This window comes from Gouania willdenowi, chromosome 21, assembly GCF_900634775.1.
Source record: "Gouania willdenowi chromosome 21, fGouWil2.1, whole genome shotgun sequence".
NCBI classification, from domain to species: domain Eukaryota; kingdom Metazoa; phylum Chordata; class Actinopteri; order Blenniiformes; family Gobiesocidae; genus Gouania; species Gouania willdenowi.
In genome coordinates, this window is record NC_041064.1 from 25683851 (window position 1) to 25708176 (window position 24326).

Genomic DNA, 24326 nt, shown 5'->3' on the forward strand with positions numbered 1-24326 from the left:
TAGCGGCCATGACTGCTATGCGAATCTGGTGACTCGAGGACGGATCCAGCACAGAGCCAGCTGCTATCTGGGATGCTAGTTACACTCTATTGATGATGTGTTGTTGCAATAGTAATTCCGCTAGCTAACATTTCCTATTAGTGGGTAATGCAATCCATTGCTGGGGTATCAGGTTTTATAATGAGTGATCTTCAAGACCTATTTTTCAACCATCGCAAAATCGGCTGGTGAGGGTGTTGCTAGCTATTACGCTATATATATATGCAGTATATATTCTATATTTTCTTACATTTTTACAGGCGGTTTTTCAAGATCTAATTGAGCAGTCATTAATTCTGGTCCTATTTACTGTATTTCTGGCTTGTATGTATTTGATAAAAGATTGTTGCTTATTCCTATGAAGCTCATTTTATTTGATTTACATGCCTATTGACATTTTATTTTACCTTGTGAATTGTTTTTTCTTTTAGTTTAAAATACTTTTATGTACATTTTTTGTTTGTACTAGATTCGACTGTTTTCTGTCCCACTGAGGTAACAGAAAAGCCTTGTTTGGCAGTCAGTGCTGAGATCACAATTAAGACCTACATAAAAACACATTTAAAACAAGCATATTAGACCAAAACAATAATTTATCATAAATCAAACTATAGATTTGTCTAAACCAGTTTACATTTCCTATTAGTGGTAAACATCCAACAGTTCGGAAATGTATTTCACAATCATTGAGAGTTGACATGGAAGGTTCAGAAAGCATCATCACTATTAATACTTCTGGACCTATTGTAATTTATTGTTGTAGTGACTTTTCTGACTCCTGTCTGAAGCAGAGGTGTCAAACACATTTTAGTTTAGGGGCCAAATACAGAGGTTTGATCTCAAGTAGGCCACAGACTTTAGGCGGCGAAAGGAGTATTTTACATTATAGACTAATGTTATCTAGTTTTCACCTGCAAATGTGAAAAGATTTTAAATGATATATAAAGTATGCAAGGCCCCGGCAATATCCAAGCAATAAGTGAAAGATGTCAGTCCCTGGAGGAACTTTGTTTAAATTTCCTGGATTTTGTGTTCAATTTTTTATTTAATTTGAGGATATTTTGTGGAATGATCCAAAGAAAATTGTAAGATTTTGGAAAAAATTGAGAGTTCTTTCAACAATTTGAGATTGGTAAATGGTCAATGGACTTGATTTATATAGCGCTTTATAACCACACTGAAGCAGTCCCAAAGCGCTTTACATATCAGCTCATTCACCCAATCACTCTCACATTCACACACCAATGGGACAGGACTGCCATGCAAGGCGCTAGTCGACCATTGGGAGCAACTTAGGGTTCAGTGTCTTGCCCAAGGACACTTCGACACATAGTCAGGTACTGGGATGGAACCCCCAACTTCTCGATCAGAAGACGACCCTCTACCACCTGAGCCACGGTCGCCCTAGATTAACAAGTTCAGATGAACTACGGCCGGGCCTGGAAAATGTCTGCGCCGAATAGCACGTACCATGTTCCCGAGAATTCAGTGGGACCCCCTGGCGCCCCCGTGGCACATACGGAGTAATGGGCCCCATTCATATATTGGTATGTGCTAATGATTAGGTACCACCAACTGTCGCAATATCTGACTCACAAATAAATGAGAAAACGACTCTAATGGAAATTGGCAAATTCGATTAGTCGAATTGTGCGAGGCATAATCGAAATCTACAATGAACTACCTTTTACACTATTTATCACACGACTATGTTCCCCAAAATTTGGAAATTACCGAGCGTCTCATCATGTTCAGTATTCAAACCAAACTGCATTCCGATCTAACGAGAACTAATGGATGAGTAGTAATTTGAAAAATGGGACCCCCGGGTGCCCCCTGGCACCCATGTGACATGTACAGGTTAATAGGCCCCATTTATATATTGGTATGTTCCAATGATTTGGTACCACCAACCGTCGTAATATTTGACTCACAAATAAATGAGGAATTTTGTTTTTTTTTTCTTTTGGGGCCCCTTCGTACCCTCTGGACCCCAAATCGAAAATCGGGCTCTGAGCATCAATGCATACAAATCCATAGATTATACCTACCAAATTTCAGCCCGATCTGTTCACGAATAACAGAGGAGTAGCTATTATAACTAGTGTACACAAGAAAAAGAAGAACAACAATAACAACAACAAAGTGAGTGGCGTTTTGAGTCTGGTAGTCCGGCCTCAAAATGACTGCCATCATGTGATATAAGCAGTGGAAAACTGTGATCCTCTGGCAAAAATTGTGGAGTTTCATTGAATTTGTAAATTTGGAAGGACTGAGATATCCACATTTAAACTAGATGGTAATTCACACAATGATTCATGTTTTCTGTCCTTGATACAGTCTGCTGCGGGCCAAACTGGATGCTCCAAAAGGCCGGTTTTGGCCCCCCAGGCCTTGAGTTTGACAAATACCTATTATTATTATTATTATTTATTTATTTTATTTTTTTATATATATGAATATCTTATATTTACCCTGTAGAAATTGACTAGTGCAGCTCAGAATCAACATACAACAGTGAGTTTTAAAGATGCTCTGAGACAGTTGTAATTTGTATTGAGCTTTACATTTGACCACAGTCTTTTTAATTTCTCAAGCTTTTGAAACCTGAAGTTAGAGCATTAAAATGTTCTAATATAGTATATAGCCTACTACTGTACTTTGATTTGGAAAATGTGTATATGGCTGTTGCTAGATTTCTACAATGTTTTTAATTATTGAAAAAAAAAAAAAAAAATGTTGCTTCACCATCACCAACAGTCAGCGCCTGCCTGAACTGGAACACCGTGAGACTTTATTAGAAGATTCCACAAGCTTGTAAAAAAATAATAATAATGTGATATTCAAACTGCACAAGCAAACGTGATTATATAAATCATTATATAAAAAGGAATCCAGCTCACACGGCTATGATAACTGGGGAAAAGTAAGAAATTAGCTCTAAAAAGAAAAGCAGTGATTTCTTCTATTGTAAGAACATAAGTCTGATGTGAGGAAAAGTGTAAAGAAGCCTGATTTAAAGACGCTGTTAGTGTGTTTTTGTACAGATCGTAGTTCTATTTCACTGCTGTTTCAGAGGTTATACAACCTAATACGTTATATAAGTAAACCACTTAAACGACCAATGAGAAACTACTTCTTACATCACATGTGGCGCTCTGTGCGCTCTGATTGGCTGAGTCTGAAATCCGGTAAGGCACAACCCCAGCTGCTGAAGCTAGCTGGCTAGCCACCAAGATGGAGTCTCTCGTCGGCTGTGTTGTTTCCACCGGAGTTTGTTCGCCTTCCAGGCAGAGGTTCTGACACACGGATTCAGTTGCTGTTCTGGGTTCGGTATTTGTTCCGAAAAAGTGCGTACGTGTCGTTTTGGACGTGGAGCGGAACCGCTTTAGTTTCGGCATTCCCGGAGTCTCCTATACAAACAACGACCGATCAGCTGCCAGCATCTAACTGGTTAGACATTGATCTCCTTTAAACGGAACCAAATACGATTAAACACCACGAAGTTACAATTCGTGCACGTTAATTTTTTTGTTTTAAAAAGAAAGACAGATAACCGAACTGCTATCGGATTTCCTCTTTTCTCCTCGTTTAAATCAATGTGTCTAAGTTACATTTCTTTGAATTTGGTTGTCTGTATGTTGAAAAGATGTTTGGGATCCATTAAGTTGTATTCACTTTGTATTTAAAGCAGACCTCTTCTATGCTAAAGCTGCTGTTCAGCAGAAAACCCGCACGTAACGTGATCACAGCAGGTCAGACTGTAGGCGGCTGTTTGTGGGACTTGTTTTGGGTTTATCGTGTTATATATGCCTCCAGTTTTATAAGCGTTGAGGTAGTGCGGTCTAACCTACTTAGACTGGATCCACTCTTCGGGATCAGATCTTGTCAGGAGTCAGTTTTGGATAGATGGGACTTTAGATTTACGAGTTTAGAGTAGCGGTCTCTGCTGTTTTCATCAGGACGTAGTTCTTCGCTCATTCTCTGGTGGGAGTCACAGTTTTTATTTACTTTCAGTGTGTATTAGCAGTTTTTTTTTTTTTTTTTTCTTCTTCAAAATTCTCCCTTTAGTGAAAGGTTATGGTTGGTTATTGTACGTTTATGCACATTGTTTTTTTTTTAAAAACAACTATTTCTGTTCAGGTTTTGTCAGAATCTAAATCCAGTTCCATTGAGGTTCAGATATTTGCAGAATTTAGGATAAATCGGAAGCATTTTGATGCCTAGTGATGGGTTTTAGTAGTTGGAAATCGTCTGCTGTGGCCAGACTAGATGTTAAAATATTTGTTTAAGAATCTTGTTTCTTATGCAGGTCCACTTTATTGAGAATCAAGTTTTTGGAGATATGCTTTTTTTTGGTGTGGAGTCTGTCCTCTTTGCCCAAAAGTGATTGATTTTCTTTTTCTGAGGTTCTGATTCCGTTCAGATATAATGGAGACAGTAGGAAGGTCTCACCAGGGTGAGGTGTTCGTGCACCCACTGTCAAATCCCGGGGCATCGGGGATCTTCCCAGAAATGTTGGAGGTCGCTGAAGAGGCCAACCGTGCTGGGGATTTCAGTCTAGCTATTGAGATCTATAGCTCCCAACTCGCAGATCTCCAGCACCCGGACCGGGGACTGTGTCTGAGGAAAGCTGACTCTCTCGCCCGTGCCGGGCGAATTTCTGAGGCCTTGGACTCATACTGCACAGCAGCTAGCCTGGGAAAACTACGCCCAGAGGAGCTTCCTCTCCTGGTGGAAACTATTGCTCGAACTCTACGTGAAAAAGAGCTGGGCATACCCACAGATTTAGGTGGGCACTGCACGGGCAGCAGTAATGGGGAAGAAGGTAATCAGCCAAATGGAGAATGTGATGAAGACGATGCTGTAGACCTGTTTTCCTGTCACCTCTGCAAGTGTCTGCTCCATGAACCCACCACTGTAGAGTGTGGGCACACTTTCTGCAAAAGATGCTTAGAGGAAAACGCAATCAACGATTGTATTCAATGCAAAGAAAAGATTAACAATAAAGAGAAACTGCCTAATGGCCACAGGGTGAACGTTGTCCTCAGCTGCCTGTTGGATAAACTTTTTGCATCAGAGAGTAAAGCCAGGAGGAACTGGATTGAGGGAGAAGATTTGTGGAAAAAGCAGAACCTCTCAGAGGCCTTGGAGAAGTACAATACAGCTGTGGAACTAGGTAAGCATAACAAAGTTTTCATGTATACATAAAACTTCAATTGCCTTTGATACTGCAGGATTTTGTCCAGGTGACCTAGATTTTTCTACATTTCCTAGGTGTCACCCACAGGGGGCGACACTTGTATCTGTGCTCGTTGCATGGGTCAGGCATTACATGACGCAAATGCCATCATTACTTAAGCGGCCCACATATTTGATCCAGAGTTTTCCAGTTCACATTCATGTGCTTCTCTGCAGTTTGTGATGTTAAACTCCCATAATAGTTTATTAAGATATTTAGTAATATATTTTCACACAATCATACCCCTTCTACTAGAGTTTTTGTACATCAATGTTCATTTGTTTATTTATTTACTGATGCATAGTATATCCTACACGTGAACATTACTTAAGGAGAAATTAGGTCACTATATGTACTTCTCTTGTGTTTTCATAAGATGTGTTGAATAACAGGACTAGTTTGTTTATAAAGCCTGCAGTGTTACATTACAGAGTACAGTAACAAGTAACACTCATGTTTGGTTTTCTGATCACTTTTTTTTGTCTTGAAACCAGATTAGCACAGAAACATGCAGTTCTTTCATTCGTCATCTGTCGTGCACCGTGTTGCACAGTCTTTATAATAAGTTGATGTAACGCATCCTCCTACATCTGGCCTATTTGTTAAGTCACATTCTAATTCTCCTTCTGTGCTGGTCTATTCAAAACATGTACAGTCTCATTCAATTTCACACACGCCAAAATGTTGGTTCAGGCAAAAGGAGCACACTCATTAGGCAATGGCTGTATTTCATACATTTTTCATTAATTATGCATGCCCCCATCAATATTGATTCATGCCTTCTGTCTTGTGACGAGGCTCCGGATGACAGGAAGAGACTGAGTTTTCACAGATTGGTCATTGCCAGTCAATATTTTCCCAACAAAGACAGCAGGAGACCTTCTGTTGTCTGTGATGTAGAATGACTGTGTTTGGTCCCACTCTTCTTCTAGTCTGTAAACCATGTCCAGATATAATAACTGCTGTGGTTAGTAACCATGCAGCTCTTAATGATTATTGTACAAACATCAAAATAAGTCAAGATAAAGCACAAATAATTCCTCCTACATCATGGTCTCTCTCCTTTTGGGGTGTACTTAGTATAACCAACAAGACTGGAACCCCAGGTCTGTCCCACCTGTTTGAGGAAGAGGTAAAAATCTCAGCATCTTTAAACAAAATAATGCCACAGAAATCACATGTCAAAGTTGATTGTCTGACAAAGAAAACTAAAGGATTAATAAAAGCATAGGATAAAAGCAAACCCTCTGAATATCTCACATTTTCATTCACTCCTGTTGTAGCACGTCGTGTATTTGTGACTGTGTGCTAGAAAATGCCCTGAATTCACTCACGATGTCAGATCCACACTCAGCTAGGTCAATACAGCATTGGTTTATCTTTTAGAACTTGAGGGGCACATAATGGGTAGAGTTTCAGTCCATGTCAAGTGTTTCGAAACACTGATTAGGTAGGTGGGTGTTAAACTCAAGTACTGTAATTTACTGTAGTTTTTTAATAAATTCAACCTTGACTAATTTTTTTGTTTTTTTAAACCCGCATCTTATTTAAAAGTCTTTATTATAATGATCATTTAGCCTTTTTTATGCTCGTTTATTTTCATTTTTGTTACACAATGCTATTACCACATCAACAACACACATCAAGGCTCAAGGCTGATATAAATGTTTTTAATTACTTAACTTCCATAATGAGAAGTCAAACTACAATAACGGCACTTGAATGCCACCTGTTAAACCAGTCCATACTTTAGATGTGAACCTAATGGGACTTACAAAATGAGCAGCTTAAGACACTGATGTTTTTGTCACCTGTTTAATGCTTAAGTGTGCCAATGAAAACAAAATTATAGTAAAATTATTCAGAGAGGTGTTCTGCAGGAGTTTTTAGATATATATATTTATATAAAATTATAATTTCATAATGTGTGAGAGGATATATATATGCTGAAAGTGTGGTGGTATTTTGGGTATACTATAAGTATAATAATAAGTTTATAATTGAGTAATGAAACATCAAGCTGTATTATACAATAACTCCCTTTTATGCAAAGTCATGCTAATTGTATTTATGCAATGACATGAGGAAACGCAGAGCGGCTCACCAGTTACATACTGCAGCTCTCCAACACGTGTCTTATGCCACATGTTACATTATCGCCCTACTTGCATGAGACCTAGAAAAGCCTGTCTGGTCCCCCTAGAGGCCTTGTCTCTGATCTGATGTTTTTTATCCTCATGGTGTACAGTGCCATCTTCAGGCCAGCTGCTGTATCAACGAGCTGAGTTGCACATAGAGATGAGAAACTTCAACCAAGCGGTGCTCGATGCCGACAGCCTCTGTAGGATAAAACCGCTATGGGCAAAGGTAAGAAGCACATCTTTGTGCAACTAAAAACCTCTCTTTCACATGTCTGCGAAGGCTACTGGTTCTTCATGTACACTTCTGTCAGTTAGACTTGGTTAAGGAACTGGATTTGATGAGGTTTTTTTACTGGAAGAACTGAACTTGATTCTCATCTATAAGTCTACTTCAGTTCCAAAGTGATTAGTTAGAAGTTCGGGTGTCACCCAAGTGGACCTAATGTCTCCTGGGTGATTTTTAGTAGGGGTGGGAACTTCTAGGTGCCTCACGATAAGATATGTGATACAACACTCACGATAACGATTATCTCACGATATGACGATACTACGATTATTGATATATAGGTCAGAAATCAATCTACGATAATCTGACATAACAAGAAGGAAAAAAAGATTAAGTGGAAAAAATACATTTTGTATTTTACATCTCTGAAAGACAATAAATTGAAAAAGTGTCCTATGAACAGTGACACTATTTTTAGTTCAACATTTCTGTAAATAAGTGTCAACATACCAATGTAAAAATATTAAGTATCTCCAATAGTGCTTTCTGTAAACAAAAAATAGGGTTTTTCTTACCAGTGACACCATTATAGTGGAATATTCTAGTCAACAAATTCCAGTGACAAAATTTCTGTGAAGACCTACCTACACATTTTAGTGAAAAAGCAGAAAAGTTAAATAAAAAATCGATACTTAGCGCTAGCATATCGATAATCTATTGTGCGAAAAAATATCGCTGTATCGAGATATCGTCACACTCCTAGTTTTTAGGTTCAATTTTTATCAACTACTTACAAGTCACACCTAAGGACACCAGAAATGAAATGTCTTCTAAGTTAAATTCTGTTGAACGTTGTGCTGTCATTTTGTCATAATTGTGTCTTCCTAAGAACAATTGTTGAAGGAAAAATGACAAGATTGTCAATGCCAGTGCACAATAGTAATATGGCAATTCTTAACAAGATATCTCTTAAGTCTTTGTTTTGTTTGGTTTTTTGGAGGAGGGTGGCATTTCTGATTTCTGTAATTTACCTGACACAAATATTTACCCATATTTTGTTTTTTTTAGGCTCACGGTCTGAAAGCTACAGCGCTTGGTAAAGCAGGACAAAATGATGAGGCCTTGCAGGAGTATTTTCTTTGCGTAGCACTGAAGCCAGACTGGACCAAAGTGAAACTGGAGGCGCAGAAGGTAAAAGAGGGATTTTTTGTTTGCTTTGTAGCTAAATATTTTTCTTGTAATTCAATACGTTCCTGTTAATGGTTAATATGTTGTTCCTGCAGAGGTTAAAAAGTATGTTGCCCCTTTTTTGGTCCGTGTGGATAGTGAAGCATTATGTTTTCTTTACTCCTTAGGTCTTAAGTGAGCTGTTCTCATCAGTGTTTGAAAATGAGGACCTGCCAACGCCACTGCACCCACTGCAGGGGGGGTCGGCCACTCGCCTGATCAAACCCACGGCTTTGCTCAGATCCCTGAGGCCACTCACACAGAAGCCAGGCTCCTCTTCGCAGGTATTACACACCAAAGAAAACAAGAGTTAAATAGTTGTCAAACACATGATGACATGTTTTTGCTTATGATTATCCTGATGCTTTCCAAAACTTTCCACAACAACATAAGGCTCTGAATCCTCAGCAACATGATTAAATACCTTGATCAAGCTAACAGTTGAGATGTAATGGGGTCTGTTTATTATAGAAGCATTATTTTATGAGGTTATGTTCGTAGTGTTTCATATCTACTGTATTTTCCATCGTATAGGCCACTATTTTTTTCTGCGCATATTTACCGGGACGCTCAATATTAGGGGTGTTGAAAAAATTGATTTGGCGATATATCGTAATATTACGTCGCGCGATTCTCGGATCAATTCCAAATGCATCAATATCGATTTTAATTTAATTTTATTTAAAAAAAAAAAATATATATATATTTTTATATATATATATATATATATTTTTTTTTTTTTTTACCTTTATTTAAACAGGAAAGTATTTTCCACTGTAGGAGATATTGTAACTGCACAAAGAAGTACTGAAACCTGGGCATGCTGACCAGCTTGTGTTTTTTTCAATACAATCTAAAAAGAAAGTACTAAAACTATTTGCATTTATTTGTTGTTCTAGGGATATACCTCAGTTAAGTTGCACTAAAGTTGAAGTTGGTTTAAAAGCCAAAGGCAGATTGTATGTTAATTTTTTATTTCATTATCATTGGCTTTAACATTCCATATGCCAAGTGTGAAATATGCCAATAATTTATATTTCATACATAATGTTCTCATGAAAGTGTACACATTTACAGGTTAGTTGTTTCTTAAGTCATATAAAAAAATTTAAAAAAAATGCAATAATTGCATTATACTTTAATATTGGGATATATCGTATCGCATCGTATCGTGACCTATGTATCAGGATACAAATCGTATTTCCAGATGCCAGGCAATACACACCCCTACTCAATATGTGGAATTTTTTTACCAAGTCAGAACACATTTGTCCAGGGAAAGCGGCGGTTGGAGGCAGAATATTACTGACCATCACCCTTTTGGGGTGGAGTTTTGGACGGGTGCAGCAAAAAATCAGCCAGTTTGTAATAATAGGAAACAATAAATGGTATAAAGATGCCAAATCACCACATTGGGTTTGTTCAGGAGTGATCGCACTAGACAGACAGAGCGTTGTATCAGTCTGGTTCCAGTAAAAACTGAGCATCAAAAGCTGATGACGGACTGATATGCAGACGTGGAGCAGTGAAGAGATGAGTTCATGTGTAAATGGAAACTCATTTCCTTAGAAAACACAATCCAAGAAAACATAATCCAAATGGGCGGAGCGGCCCGCCTACCTGCACGTTCCAATTGGCTGAGTCATTTGAAGCGCACCCTCATCAGCCAATAGGATGCAGCCTCTGTCCCAGTGTAGCTATAACGTTTATTTTTCCAGAATAATTTTAAAATGGCTGGAAAGCTGCCAATAAAGCGGTGCACTCTATATTCTTGAAAATACGGTATATAATATTTATCAACTAAAGTTTAGAAGTTTAATTTGATTTGCATTAATAATTCAGTATTTTTAGTATCTGCTGTAAGGCTTTGGCTTGCTGGAAGTTTTGAGCTTTGTTCTCATGAGTGTGGTACTTTGCTGAAAACATCCTTTTCCATCATACCTATCATCTTTTTGTGTGTGCAGGACTCAGAGTTCAGCGTGACTAAAAGTGCTGTAGTGGACCACTCGCCCCCCTCAATCATGTCCTCCGATAACGCCAACTGTGCTGTGGGAGACGGCGGCTCCAAAAGTTTGACTGGCATTTTAGCTACACTGCCAGTGCCCCCAAGTGGCCTTAAGAGGAAACACAGCAACAATGGGCCAGCGCTCCAACCGCCCATCAAACATCTCAGAGCTGGTATGGGAGTCTTTTAACTGAAACATTCTCAAAGTAAGTGTGTCCCATTGTCAGAAATTATGAATTTTGCTGAGGTGCTGTGACTTTTTCCTGCAGATAAGGAGAATATGGCTCACACGGCATCAGTTAGTGGAGTGAAGGTGGTTCCTGCTGAGCTGTTAGAAAGCGGGGACATGGAGTGCTCACTCTGCATGAGGTGAGTAAACACAGGACACATATATTAACTAAATAGTGAAATTTAAACCCTGATTTGGGGAGTGAAAGACCACTTTAAACAAATGATTCCAATGGAATCCTGTTCAGGACAAATTATTTAACATTGTGGTGATTGGTTTTGATCATCTGCCCCTCAGATTGTTCTATGAGCCGGTGACTACTCCGTGTGGACACACCTTCTGCCTCAAGTGTCTGGAGCGTTGCTTAGACCATAACTCCAACTGCCCTTTGTGCAAAGAGAACCTATCAGAGGTGCAGGATTTAACCTCTTTATTAACGCTGAGCACAGCTATATTGATTAAAGTTAAATTTTCTTGTGAAACCCAGTTTGTAATTAATTGAATAATTTTTGTTGTTTTAGTATCTGGCCAACAGAGGTTACAAAAAGACGCTCCTGATGGAGGAGGTCCTGCAGCGTTACCTAGGAGATGAGCTGGCAGAGAGGAAGAAAATCCATGAGGAAGAAATGAAGGAGTTTTCAAAGTAAATCTTAGACACACAGCTCTGGAAGATTTCTTCTTTTCAGAACTTCTTAAATTAAATTTCTTTTCTGTGATTCCTGCAGCTTGAACCAGGAAATGCCCATCTTTATCTGCACGATGGCCTTCCCCACCATTCCCTGCCCGCTGCACGTTTTTGAGCCACGATACCGACTCATGATTCGTCGCTCTATGGAGGTGGGAACTAGGCAATTTGGCATGTGCATAGCAGACGACCTCAAAGGGTTTGCTGACTACGGCTGCATGCTGGAGGTAAACCAGGGCTCCAAGACGTACCACTCAATGGTTTGCATGAGAAGATTTGTATGATTTATCATGTTTATTCACTTTTCAGGTACGTGATGTCAAGTTCTTTCCTGACGGTCGCTCGGTAGTCGACACTATTGGAGTGTCACGATTCAAGGTCCTCAGTCATGGCCAGAGAGACGGCTACAACACCGCTAAGATCGAGTACCTGGAAGACAAAAAAGTAGGTGAAGAGCAACAGAATGAGCCCAGAGTTTCAGGCATTTCTCCCATTGTTGATTACTATTATTATGGATTTTGGTTGCAAATGTTAATGGTGGAAAAGCTCAAGAAAAAACAAGTTACTGAATAATAATTGTATTAATTGTACTGGATTAATTTTGCTTTTATTCTTTTTTTGTCTGTTCAGTCCAATGGACAGGAGTTGGTGGAGCTTTTGAAGATGCATGACGCAGTGTACGAGCAGGCAAGCAACTGGTTTACATCCCTGAAGGACAACATGAAGAGTCAGATTCTCAGTCACTTTGGAAATCTTCCCAGCAAAGACCCCGACCCACAGGTCAGAACATACCAATGCATTATAAATTCACTGTCTGCCTTTTTTCACAGTGAGTAATCTACTTTTGCTCTGAAAGCTTAGAGAACGCTCTTTGAGTTCTTTACACATAGTTTAAATATGAGAGAGTTGAGCCTATATTTCTTTTTCCCTGCAGGCGAGTCCCAGCGGTCCCGCCTGGTGCTGGTGGCTCCTCGCTGTTCTTCCCCTGGAAAATCGTGCTCAGCTCACCATCCTGGCCATGACCTCCCTAAAGGAACGCCTCATTGCCATCCGAAGAGTCCTCATCTTTGTTACTCGCAAAAAGCCGCGATGATGCAGTAGCTGCAGAGAGAGATCGCTCTGGCATCTATGCAGCTCACAAATGTCCTCAATGGTTGCTTTAATCGTTTGCACCTTAGTTCACTTTTTTTTTAATGTGTTAACAGTAACACATTACTTTACTCAACTAGACCTCCAACAGATCAACTCCCTTTAAAAAGCCACTTCCTGTCGTGTAGTAAAGTGTTGAGGGGGTCTGTTGTGTCAGGGTCTGACTGAGGCTTTTTTTTTAACTTTTGATTTAGATTAACCCAACCATCTTCATCAAATTGATTTACAAAACATCTCTGGAAACAAAGTATCTCATGTTAAACTGCTTTCACCGCTGTTTGTATGAAAAGCCCAATCCGAAACACGACACTATTATAAAAATGATCAGTTAAAGAAGTTCATATGAGTTGATGGGTTTGGAAATTCATCTCCAACCAAGTCCTTTAAATTCCTACAGAACAAACTGCAGCTTTGTTTTGTCTGTCTTAACCAGTAGATGATGAAATTAAACTGGGAGTCAAGTTGAGAAGAAATGCTGTGATGCTCCATGTGAAAATACGGGGGACTTTTCTACGCATGTTGGTTGTTTTTTAAAATAAACTATGTCAAGTAAGAAAGTTAACCTCTTGCACACGTTCTGACTGCCAAAGGCAACCGGGAGCGATTCCTCTCCGATTCTGACACTTTATGGTCCTATTGTAGCATATCTCTGGGACTTTACATGCAGAGTGAAAGGGGGTCCATTGTGTATTTGTTTTTTGTTTTGTTTTTTTTCTCTTTGAGTCTTTGTGTACAGTGACATATTAATTTGTTTTTTTTTTTATGTATATATGTGACTCGAGGCCTTTTACTGTTTATTTAAAGAGCATTTCCACCACTATTGCTCTCCTTTTCCCTCAGTGTATTTACATGCACACTGTAATGCTAATTCTCTTATGTTGGGTTCTTTCCCCAAACACTTAAGAACAACAGTATTTTTGTTTTTCCACTTGTAGTGGCACAATGGTGCCTCTATTGGTATCATACCCAACATTTCCATTGCTAAAGTTTTGTGCTGACAGACTAATGTTGTCTATCAAACCAAATGTTTTTGATGTTTCAAATGATTTTATTTTTATATAGTCGTGGGCCCAGGTAAAGCATTTTCCCCCAAACCTACTAATGTCTGTAGCAGATTTACAAATTAAATAGATTTTATATTTGTTTTTCCAGACGTCCCCATATTAAAAACTGATTGTCATCTTCTGCTTGTGAAAGAACAACTGTTTATAATTTTAATTTATGAATAAATTCAACTCTTTGTCCGTTAAACCAACAGTGAACAGTTTACTAACTGGTCATTCTGATTCAATACCACAGCTATTTGCACTACTGCTGTGCGTGTAAATACGCTGACTCACTCTGTGTGATTCTGGCCTTCCAACTGTTGGGGACTCCTCTGCAGCCTGTAGGACAGAGGTGTTCACAACGTGCTGCATTACCCTGGTACATTTGTAAAGGGAGCTCTTACACCTATTTTATACTGCTAATAAAAGCAAGACACAAACTTTGTATTTTTTATTTATTTATTTTGCTTTTGAATTCATCCATGAATGACCAAATGGTGTAATAGATGCTGTACCAAATACTGTTACCTAGTAATTATAGATTATCGTTTGATTGCAGCTTGTGTAAAATGCACTAGCATCTTTGTGCCGTAAGGGGGCAGTGTCGGCTAATAGAATAGGGTTAAATTAATCATAAGAAATAGGAATCAGATTTTCCAGAGTGAATGTTGCTTTTTACTGTAGTCCCCCCACCACCACTTTATTTAAAACCATTTGGCAATGTTAGTCCCACACTATGTACAGTATATACATACTGATTCTGTTTTAAAATGTGAAATTAAGATAACCACTTCTTGATATGTATTCATTTATCATATTTTGTGAATTAAAAATACCTATTGTACACATTGAAGTACAAACAATATTGAGATAAACAAGTGGCCGACATTAGAGAATCAATTGTCTCGGAAATAATAATTGATTATTGAATAAAAGCAGTAAAAATAAAATCAAGTGCTTGAAGAGCCTGCGTGAATAACAGTGTTTTAAGCTTTTTGATAATACAGTAAATGCACTTGAGTGGTAATAGGAGGAAATACTATAGATGTTGATAAACAGTTTAAAAGATAATGTCACCCTTTGACCCCAAACAAAGAAACAAGGTAATCAATGTAAGTGACCTAATCATACAATTAGGACTACAATACATATTGAAATTGTCAAATGTGAATTTCATGATGGAATAAAATGAATACTTCTTTACTCTTCAGCTAACACGTATAGAGTTCAGAATTTCAAAACATGTCCAAACTTTAGTGATTTTGTTTGTCTTCAATGTCTTTATTTGAAACAAAATGGTTTATATGTAAATCTTATGGAGAATATGAAATATTGGCATTTCCAGACAGCCCAGTTCTCCCAATCCCCAGTCAACCATCACCTGGATGTTGAACCCTAATGGGAAACTGAGCTGTTCTCTAATTTCAGGCTTTATCAAACCCAGTTTGAGGCTTGTTCTGCATGTCTACAGGTTTTCTGCCTGTGTAGGAACACTGGGTGTCTGTGTCACTCTCTCAAAGCTCTCCTCTATAGCCACAGTCTTTATTCACTCCTTGTCCAGAGTTAGTTAACAAAGCACTGTGCCGTTTCCAAGCAACAGCCAACTCTTGGGCTCAAAAACACACCTAAACTACCAGCAACTGGGCTGGTATAGAAAACAATGACTTATCTTTCACTGGGAGATTAAAGTTAGAGCTTTTAAAGGTGGAGCTGGTTCTTCTCCTGCTGCTTCTGGCATTAAACACAGTTATCAGGATCAGGATCTTCTCTGCACACACTTCCAAAGCAGCATCGAAAAAAGCAGTGTTTGTCCGACACACATCATTAGTAAATATTATAATTCATAAAGAAAAAGGAAATTATTTGGCTTTGTTTTAATGGAAGTTTAAGGGCAGATCCTGCTTGTGGGCAGTTCTGGGATCTGGGAACTCAAAAAACAGAAAATAACTATTAAAAAAAGTAGGTAATTCAATATATGAATGTCCTAATCTTATCACTTGATCAAGTGAAGTTGAACAGTAGATAGTTTGTTTACCTGAAGAAGTTAAAGTTACTTGTTGTTCGTGGGGTTATACTAAACAATAATGTGAAATCTGAACATATTTGGGACACAAGGCCACATAACTTACTGCACAAATGAATTCAGCAAGTTCAGCATTATGATATATCATAATGCTGAACTTGCTGAACATTGCTGATATTGTCAAGCACATAATTGTGTATTATTTAGCTTGATAAGGTGATATATAGCCTACTTTACATAATGAGAAAAGACAACAAGAAAATAATAAAACGTAACAAATAAAATACTAAGGGTATTATCATACTCTTCCTTTCTCTTCAGATAAATCTTGCATTTTCATCTGTCATTAAATGCAAATTTAGCTTTCAAAGCTCACTCTTTTCATTCACCATGCAGTAGCATTCAGACTTTCCTGACATAATGCAATCACAATCCTGCTTGAAGAAAAGCAAAGTCCACAACAGGATACTGCAAAGGATCTTTGCATTTTCTTGCATATCCATATTTCAAATATTTAATTAATCTAATGATGATTCAACGCAATTAATAAAATGAAGTATTCTTTTCCCTTCTAAATGTGCAATAGTTTTTTTTCTTAAATAAAATAAAATAAAATGAAAAAAGTCAAATAAATAAAATGAAATTGAAAAAAATAATAACAATTTGATAAAAATAAAAACAACTAAATAACTTTATAATATAATATAATATAATATAATATAATATAATATTTTATAATACAATATAATATAAAACAAAATGAAATTCAATAAAATAAAATAAAATCCGTTCCCTAGAGCCGCTCCTGCTTTAGATCCAGAGAAAAGGGGCGGGGACTGAGGAGCGAGTGAGTGAGAGAGAGAGAGAGAGAGAGAGAGAAGGGGGCTGGGCTTCGCAGTAGGTCGGTACGTAACAGTGGCGGACCGTCTGTCTGGCACTACAAGGACGGAAAAACGCGTTGGATACAAAAATTCATCTCCTGGATTAAACATAAACCCGCAAGAGGATGAAACACGCACAGCTTGTGTAAAGGACATTTAAAAATTAATTTTATTCTGCTTATTTATTACCATTTTCTACCAAAATGGCGAACGATTCTCCGGCCAAAAGTCTGGTGGATATAGACCTGGCATCCCTGAGGGTGAGAGAGATTCTGCTTGACATTACCGGACTGTTAGTGTTAGTGCCATCACACATTGACCTGTGTTGTTGTTGACACAGCCTGGCTGTGGCTTTTCTTTGTCTTATATCCTCCGGCAAAGGCCAGGCGGGCGCAGCCGGTTTATACATCGAACGCATCCAATACTAATGAGGGAAAATCAATTAATACACCTAAAACGCGCGCGCGTGTGTGTGTTTTATTGCAGGATCCTGCTGGGATTTTCGAGTTGGTGGAAGTGGTTGGAAATGGCACCTATGGACAAGTATACAAGGTTGGTTCGAGCCTCCATCAGTGGTTTCTCTCTCTCTCTCTCTCTGTGTGTGTGTGTGTGTGTGTGTGTGTGTGCGTGTGTGTGTGTGAGGGAACAAACTGTCGGAAACGGGAACAGAAACATTCATTAGTGTATGAGCTTCCCTGTGACGGTGCTTCCATCCTTCCTCCTCCATCCTCCTCATCCTGGATGATCTGATACCGTTTCTGTGCTTCACATCTCATCCTTTCACGATTTGCTCTTTCGTTGCCGTGCAAACATCATCCCTGACAACATTCACCTATTCCACTCCCTGTGGAGTCCTTTCTCCTCCTCTTCATCACTCTTCATCATCCCATCCAAACCCCCGTGCTGTGTGGAAACGCACACCCAAATCGTGCGCTCACCACGTTGATCGACTTGTGCGCCATTGGCTGGGCGGTGTTTCATTGCGTATTTGTGAACACCATTACCCAGAAGGCATTTTTCTGTAGTAGCTCTGTGCTGCATTATTATAGGACATGGCAGGCCTGTACACACACACACACACACACACACACACACACACACACACACACACACACACAAACATACACACACACACACACACACACACACACACTAGAAAGCACATGTGATGGGTACATGATGCTTTACAGTCCCACTATGGTTCAGGAGAAGACTGGGCATGAGCTGCTTAGTAATCAGATTACTGATATATCTACTCAATTAGAAGTACTGTTACGTAATGGAAATTGTACACAAGTACAGGTACAAGTAAGTCAAACATAAAATACTCAAGTATTTTATGTATACTCAAGGTAAAAGTTACTATTTACTTTCACCCCTCATGTTTATTGTTGGTAATACGGGTTCCTTGCATACAGTAAACATCTCATGTATAAACATAAAAAGGAAGAGACCAAATCTTAATTTATTTTTCATAAAGGTTTCTCCATAAAAATTGCCAGTCACTCTAATCATAATTGAGTTGTAATTGAACATGGATAATTGAAAACGTAATTGTAATTGACCCCAACCGTGATATCATGTTTTTTATTTTGCTGATTTAGAAAATTATAGTATCGCCTATATTGATATATGTGTTTCTATAGTTTATTTTATACTTGTTTTAGTAGTCGGTGCTTTCACTACTTCCCAGAACAGCATGTAAATCACAGTTAGATGGATTACTGGGTGTGTCCTAACCCAGACCTTCCCCTAAACAAGCCACAAGGAGAAAAAGGCAAAATTGACCCATATTGTGCAGCTGTTAATAAATGTGCCTGTGTGACATTTTGCATCAGCAAATTTAACCCAGAATTGTCTTTCTGGTAAGAGTTTATTGAGGTAAAAATATCAAGGTTTATATAGTATATTGCCATTTTGAGAAAAAATATTGAGACACGAGTTTTGGTCCATATCTCCCAGCCTTAATGTGACCCTCTGATTACAAGTCTGCTTCTTTAACCATTAGGCCACCACACACCTAACTACAACTCTGCACTAAAGCTAACTGCACATGATCTTCAAATGTAGGCTTTCTTAAACATCCATGTGTTCATATGGGTTCATGCAGACAAGTTATACAAACACATATTTTTACCAGCTGTATGACACTAAATTGCCGTTGCTTAGCAGTTCACAGGCAGTAGATGATGGCATGAAATACCCACATAGTAACTTATTTTGTTGTACATAAAATATTTGGTTTTGGTGATTGAGGTTTTGGTGATTATGAGGAAAAAATGTGTTTTGTTCAGACAAACTATATGTTTTTGGGAAAGACTTCTTTAACTCGTTATCAAACAAAGACATCTGTTTTTGTGATGGCTAGTCTTGTATAAATTGTACCCTCTCGTGTGCCCAAAGACAAATGGGATGGGCTCCAGCAGACTCTCTACAGCATTGGTTCCCAAACAGGGGTGCGTGTACCCCTAGGGGTATGTGAGCACATTGCAGGGGGTACTCGGAAATATTTAACAATTCATTTATAAATAATCAGGAAATGTTTCTAGTTCATTTTCAGGCTTTTTTTGGGAGAAGTTCATCTTAAACTAACATGTATTGCTAAAGAAATGCTATATTTTCTTGTAATTTTTTGCTAAATGATTATTTTATGCTTTAGAGGCCATTTGATCACATTTCTGACACAATGAGACAATAATTAGCCACATTTTACAAGGGACACCATATTAACTTAATATTGAAGTAATCACATAACAGTTGCATGGTATTTAAAGGTCCCATGTCATGCTATTTTTCACCCGTCTCCATTTGTTGTAAGAACCCCAAAAACATAGTATTTGAGGTTCATTTTCCCAAACTCGCCTGTTTTCCAGAGTTTTAGCCTCTGAAAAGTCACTTTCTGAGCAACTCTACACAAACAAGCTGATTTGCAGCCTACTAATGCATATTCATGATTGGGCGTGTTTATAGACGGGACACTGACTTCCTCCTCCCCGCACGGTGATGTAGGACCAGAGGACGGCCCGCCCTCCTCCCACCCACTCCGTAGCTGAGCTCATGCTGCTTTATAAACACGAGACAGAGCATGGGGGCGGGGCGTTCCCCGGTACATACATAGACTGTAGAAAATACATACACAGTAGGGATGGTCGACATGGATTAAAAAAATATCCCGATAATTTCTGGTATTTATCAGAGTAATCTCTGGTCTTTTTGAGAGAGCAGACATGTTTTCACTCGTTCCGATAACACGACCTTGGCTACAGCTACAGCTGAACAGCCTGAAAAATTGGGCCCAAGACGAAAAGAAAGATGGTTAAGAAACCACATGGAGGCCCTCCAGAACCTGATCCGGGTTTGGAAGAGGTCAAGGAGATGATACGCGAGGGTCTACGAAACCTCAAAGATGGTCTATCTGCCGAGATAAAGTCGTTGTAAAAGACGCTGGAAAAATCACTGGAAAACCTTCAAAGTGAAGCAAAGATACTGAAACAACAGAATGAGAGGAATGCTGAAGAGATAAAACTGTTGAACGCGAGGGTTGAAGAGCTGGAACAAAAGCAAAGAGAGAAAGATGTCATCATCACAGGCCTAAAGATAATACCCAGGAGTTACGCGAGTGACGAAGAAACAAAATCGATTGAACAACAGGTCATTGACTACTTGGAGTCGAAGGACATTGTCCTGAACCCTGACAACATCAACTCCTGCCACTCCTGCCAAAGAGAAATGATAACAGAGCTGTAAAAATAACCTTCACGAATGTGAAATTTAAAGGAGAACTACTGAAGCAAGGCAAAAAACTGAAGGAAACGAAGGTATTTATTAATGAAAACTTGACAAAACAAAACGCAAGCATTGCATGGAAGGCACACCAAATAAAAAAAGGAGGAAAGATTCTAAAGACGTGGCTGAAAAACTGCAGGATTTATATCACACCACTGGGAGAAGAGAACGGAAAACCAATATTCATCAAAACAAAGGAAGAGTTGGGAAAATACGAAGGATCCACCTAAACAACAACATTAGCGATGGTAATCACGGACATGGACCCAAATCTATATAAACACTGGAAACAAAACTCAGACTGTGATTATTTCACTGACACTGAATTCAATGTGGAAACCAAGAGTAAAAAAGGTCTGTCACTTATTCATTTCAATTGCTAGGTGGTGGGGTGATTAAGGATTACATTACTACCTTGCTTATGAACTAAGACATAGTAATGTGTTTATACAAGAAAGGGTTAAATCTAACAGTGGAAAATACAACACTGCCAATAGAACAGCTGGAATAACCTTGATGTAGAGACAAACCAAGCTGCAAACTTGTGTGTCCAAAAGAGACATTCCCGAGTGGTGACGTCATGGATGGAAAGGGAAAAACCTTTCGAACAACTTCGAAAGAAGATGAACTTTTTTTGAATTGGAGGAATGCAAACAACGTCTGGCAGGGAACAAGGCCGACACGAACAACGATAGAGAGGAGGAGGAATTCTCATCTGACAACAGATGAGAATAAATCCTACACAAAAAAGGACTGTTCAGAACAACCTAAGAATGTTTGACCAGAGAGCTTTGATGTAAATTTTCGGTGTACAAAACAGGGGACGGGACCTAGATAAGCAAACTGCTTCTCTTGTCTCCTTTTTCGGCATGTACAAAAAAAAAAAAAATTAAAAATTAAAAAAAAGTGAATGTAACCATGTCGGAAATAAACTGAATTGAAAAAAAAAACAACAACAAAAAAAGTAACAATAAACATCACGATCACGAACTATAAATGAATAAAACAATTCCCAACTTACAGTGTAAACAGGTTCCTTACAAACACAAATACATTTGAATACATCAACACATTAAAAAAGGCTACAATAGCCGCTGACTCAAAGAGTTCATGAGCTGATATTTTATGGAATATATAGGTGCATGCGGATCACTCTATTGGTGTTATTGTACAAAATTTATTTCCTCACTTAAAATGAAATTATTTTCTAAAAAAAAGCACATGAAAAGCACAAATAACTCCATCAGTGTTTTTACTGCTGCTGAATCTTGTTTCATAAAGTTATGGTTAATAAATAATTCTGATTTCCTATATTTAAACCAGATCAAGCTGCTGATTTAATCGTTCAGTATATTTAGGTGTAATAATCTCAATACTTAAATTAATCTAATGAGACCAGCTTTGTCTGTGAACACATGAAATATAATTAAAAAATAGTGAATAGTGACATTAATATTATGCTAACATTTATTTCACACAACGTGTGACATGTTAGCTTTTATCCCTCCATAAAAGTGTTAAATCTGACCATAAACAAATCGAAGGCTCTCTGTGGCTTTATGACAGTAAGACGTGTTTGTGTGTCGGTGGGTTAGCTTAGCATAGTTAGCTTTAGTTCAGTTTCCAGTTCATAATCGTTGCTGCAGGTTCATCTCTGTCTCCGTGTTTGTGGAACTTTGGGTGGATCTGACGGAGGAACTTGGATTGGTTCACTTTGTTGGATGTTTATCTGGTTTTAACCAAGTAGCGGTCCATGATGTATCGCTGCTCGGCGGCTTCAGGTAGCCGTGACGCGCACCACCGTCTGTGGGTGTTAGAAAGCTGGGGGCGGGAGGCATGGTGCTCACCACGGCCACGGAGGCTTCGCTGCGGAGCTCCCGTAAAAAGCGTTTTGCTCCAGAGAATAATAAGATGACAACATACAGGGGTCTGTGGAACAAGGATTTTATGGGCATTCTTGGCTAAATTGAGGGACAAACGGCCTGTGGCCCTCGCTAATTTCCGACATGGGAATATATTGTTTATATCGTGGGATGACATATTCTTACCGGTGAGAATGTTTTTGACGATAAATCATAGATGATAAAACGTTGCACATTCCTAATACATAGCACTGCATGAAGGACGCTGACATGCTCACCTTCGTGGACATGTCAATCACGGCAAAGAGCTTAGTGGAGGCGCGGCTTCTTTAGCTCAGTGCCGCATCAAATTCATCATCAAAGTGGGAATGCGTCATCAAATTGGAGCAAGGTGTTTGGGCTCGCCCTGCAGTAAGAAAGGAGCAAATCACCCTCTAACTAACAATTGAGGGAATCAATGAAAAAAACACTTTGGGCATGTGTATGAAGCCCACATAGCACTTTTATGATGTTTAAAGCACAGAAAAGTTGATTTAGCTTAACATGGGCCCTTTAAAAATAAAAATAAAAGTAACTTTAAATTCCACTCATTGTTTAGAATTTGTAGATGAAGTCTTAGGAAATCCAATGTTGGAGACACAGTTAGGGGTTTGGGAGAGCCTGCTGTTCCACAAATAAAAAAAACATATGACATTCTGGAAAGGGTACTAATGATATGAAGGAGGGGTAATGCATGATTTAACAAAAATGCAAAGGAGGGCACATGGGACAAAAAAGATTAGGAACCACTGCTCTACAGGATAAGCAGGTACCGAGGATGAATGATAGGTTTCTACAAGTGACCAGCAGCGCTGATGGCATCCATGGTTAAGACGAGTGTCACATTGAATTTAATTTTATAGTTGCAAACAATGAGTTTGGCCCTTATAAGTTCCCCTTAGAAGCCTTATTTATTTTATTTATTTATTTATTCAGTTTATTTCCGACATGGTTACTTCTCTACCAACCAACCACAGAGCGTACAGTCAAATGTCTCATAATCAGACACTGTGGCTGCAGAAAACAACAGCTCTCAGATTTCCTTTTTTTTGGGTTGTTTTCTTTCTGTGTCTTTTCTCTGGCTGTAAACGTTTCATCAAAACATAGGACCAGTGTTGTGCTAGTTCCTGAAAAAATGTAACTAATTACCGTTACTAGTCACTTCATTCACAAACTAACTCAGTTACTATTTTGATTACTTACACCAAAAAGTAATGCGTTACTGGAAAAAGTAACTTTTGAGTTACTTAGAATTAAAGAATGTATTATTTATTATGGGTCATTTGTGTCCATACAGCTTCATGTCAGTGCTGTAATAATATAATAATCCACTGTTGATCAGCTGCTATAAAACAACCATAAATGATGTGCATATAAAGCACAAAACAGCTGCTCCGAAATTAAAACAGTAATTTTTCAGCCTTAACACAGTAATGTAAAGTAAGCTGTGCATATTCCAGGTGCACATTCTGCTGTTGAAAATGCTCATAAAAATAAATCTGGAAAAACAAATTCACAGCATTTTTCTCAGCTACACAATGCTAAACATATCATGTTAATGAGCTGCTGTTAGCAGTGACTCAGCAGCAGCGACAGGCTGCATATTTACAACAACATACCGTGCAATAGTTTGGCTGACCTGTCCCTGGATAACAGTCACAGTCCGTTAAAATCCAGCCACAGCGTTAGCTTAGCTTCACTGATGCATCTTTTAGAGACAAAAAATAATGTGCGTATTTCCACTCT

The 24326-nt window shown here is 38.6% G+C and overlaps 2 protein-coding genes across 10 annotated transcripts in view; both read left to right on the forward strand.

Annotated features, from left to right (window-relative positions):
• The first annotated feature begins 4470 nt into the window (after nt 1-4470).
• On the forward strand, nt 4471-14127 carry lonrf2 (LON peptidase N-terminal domain and ring finger 2). Its single transcript, XM_028436914.1, has 12 exons — nt 4471-5218; nt 7530-7648; nt 8717-8839; nt 9004-9159; nt 10840-11053; nt 11150-11249; nt 11407-11521; nt 11631-11752; nt 11835-12021; nt 12104-12238; nt 12425-12574; nt 12729-14127. The coding sequence occupies exons 1-12, from the start codon at nt 4471-4473 to the stop codon at nt 12885-12887; spliced, it is 2328 nt and encodes a 775-aa protein (XP_028292715.1). The 3' UTR covers nt 12888-14127.
• Nucleotides 14128-16905: 2778 nt separating this feature from the next.
• LOC114455648 (mitogen-activated protein kinase kinase kinase kinase 4-like) overlaps nt 16906-24326 on the forward strand; it is a 104290-nt gene continuing 96869 nt past the window's right edge. For all 9 annotated transcript variants that reach the window (XM_028437016.1, XM_028437020.1, XM_028437021.1 and 6 more), the window contains exons 1-2: nt 16906-17153; nt 17380-17445. In XM_028437016.1, the coding sequence (XP_028292817.1) occupies nt 17097-17153; nt 17380-17445 (123 nt within the window). In that variant the 5' untranslated portion in view covers nt 16906-17096. The remainder of the gene's footprint in view (nt 17154-17379; nt 17446-24326) is intronic.

What these genes read in the sequence shown, in the direction of transcription:
- lonrf2 (XM_028436914.1), top strand. Translation starts at nt 4,471, where the DNA reads ATGGAGACAGTAGGAAGGTCTCACCAGGGTGAGGTGTTCGTGCACCCA. An exon ending in GCAAAGAGAACCTATCAGAG is followed by an intron (nt 11,522 to 11,630) that starts GTGCAGGATTTA and finishes TTGTTGTTTTAG; the next exon opens with TATCTGGCCAACAGAGGTTA. An exon ending in GAAATGAAGGAGTTTTCAAA is followed by an intron (nt 11,753 to 11,834) that starts GTAAATCTTAGA and finishes TGATTCCTGCAG; the next exon opens with CTTGAACCAGGAAATGCCCA.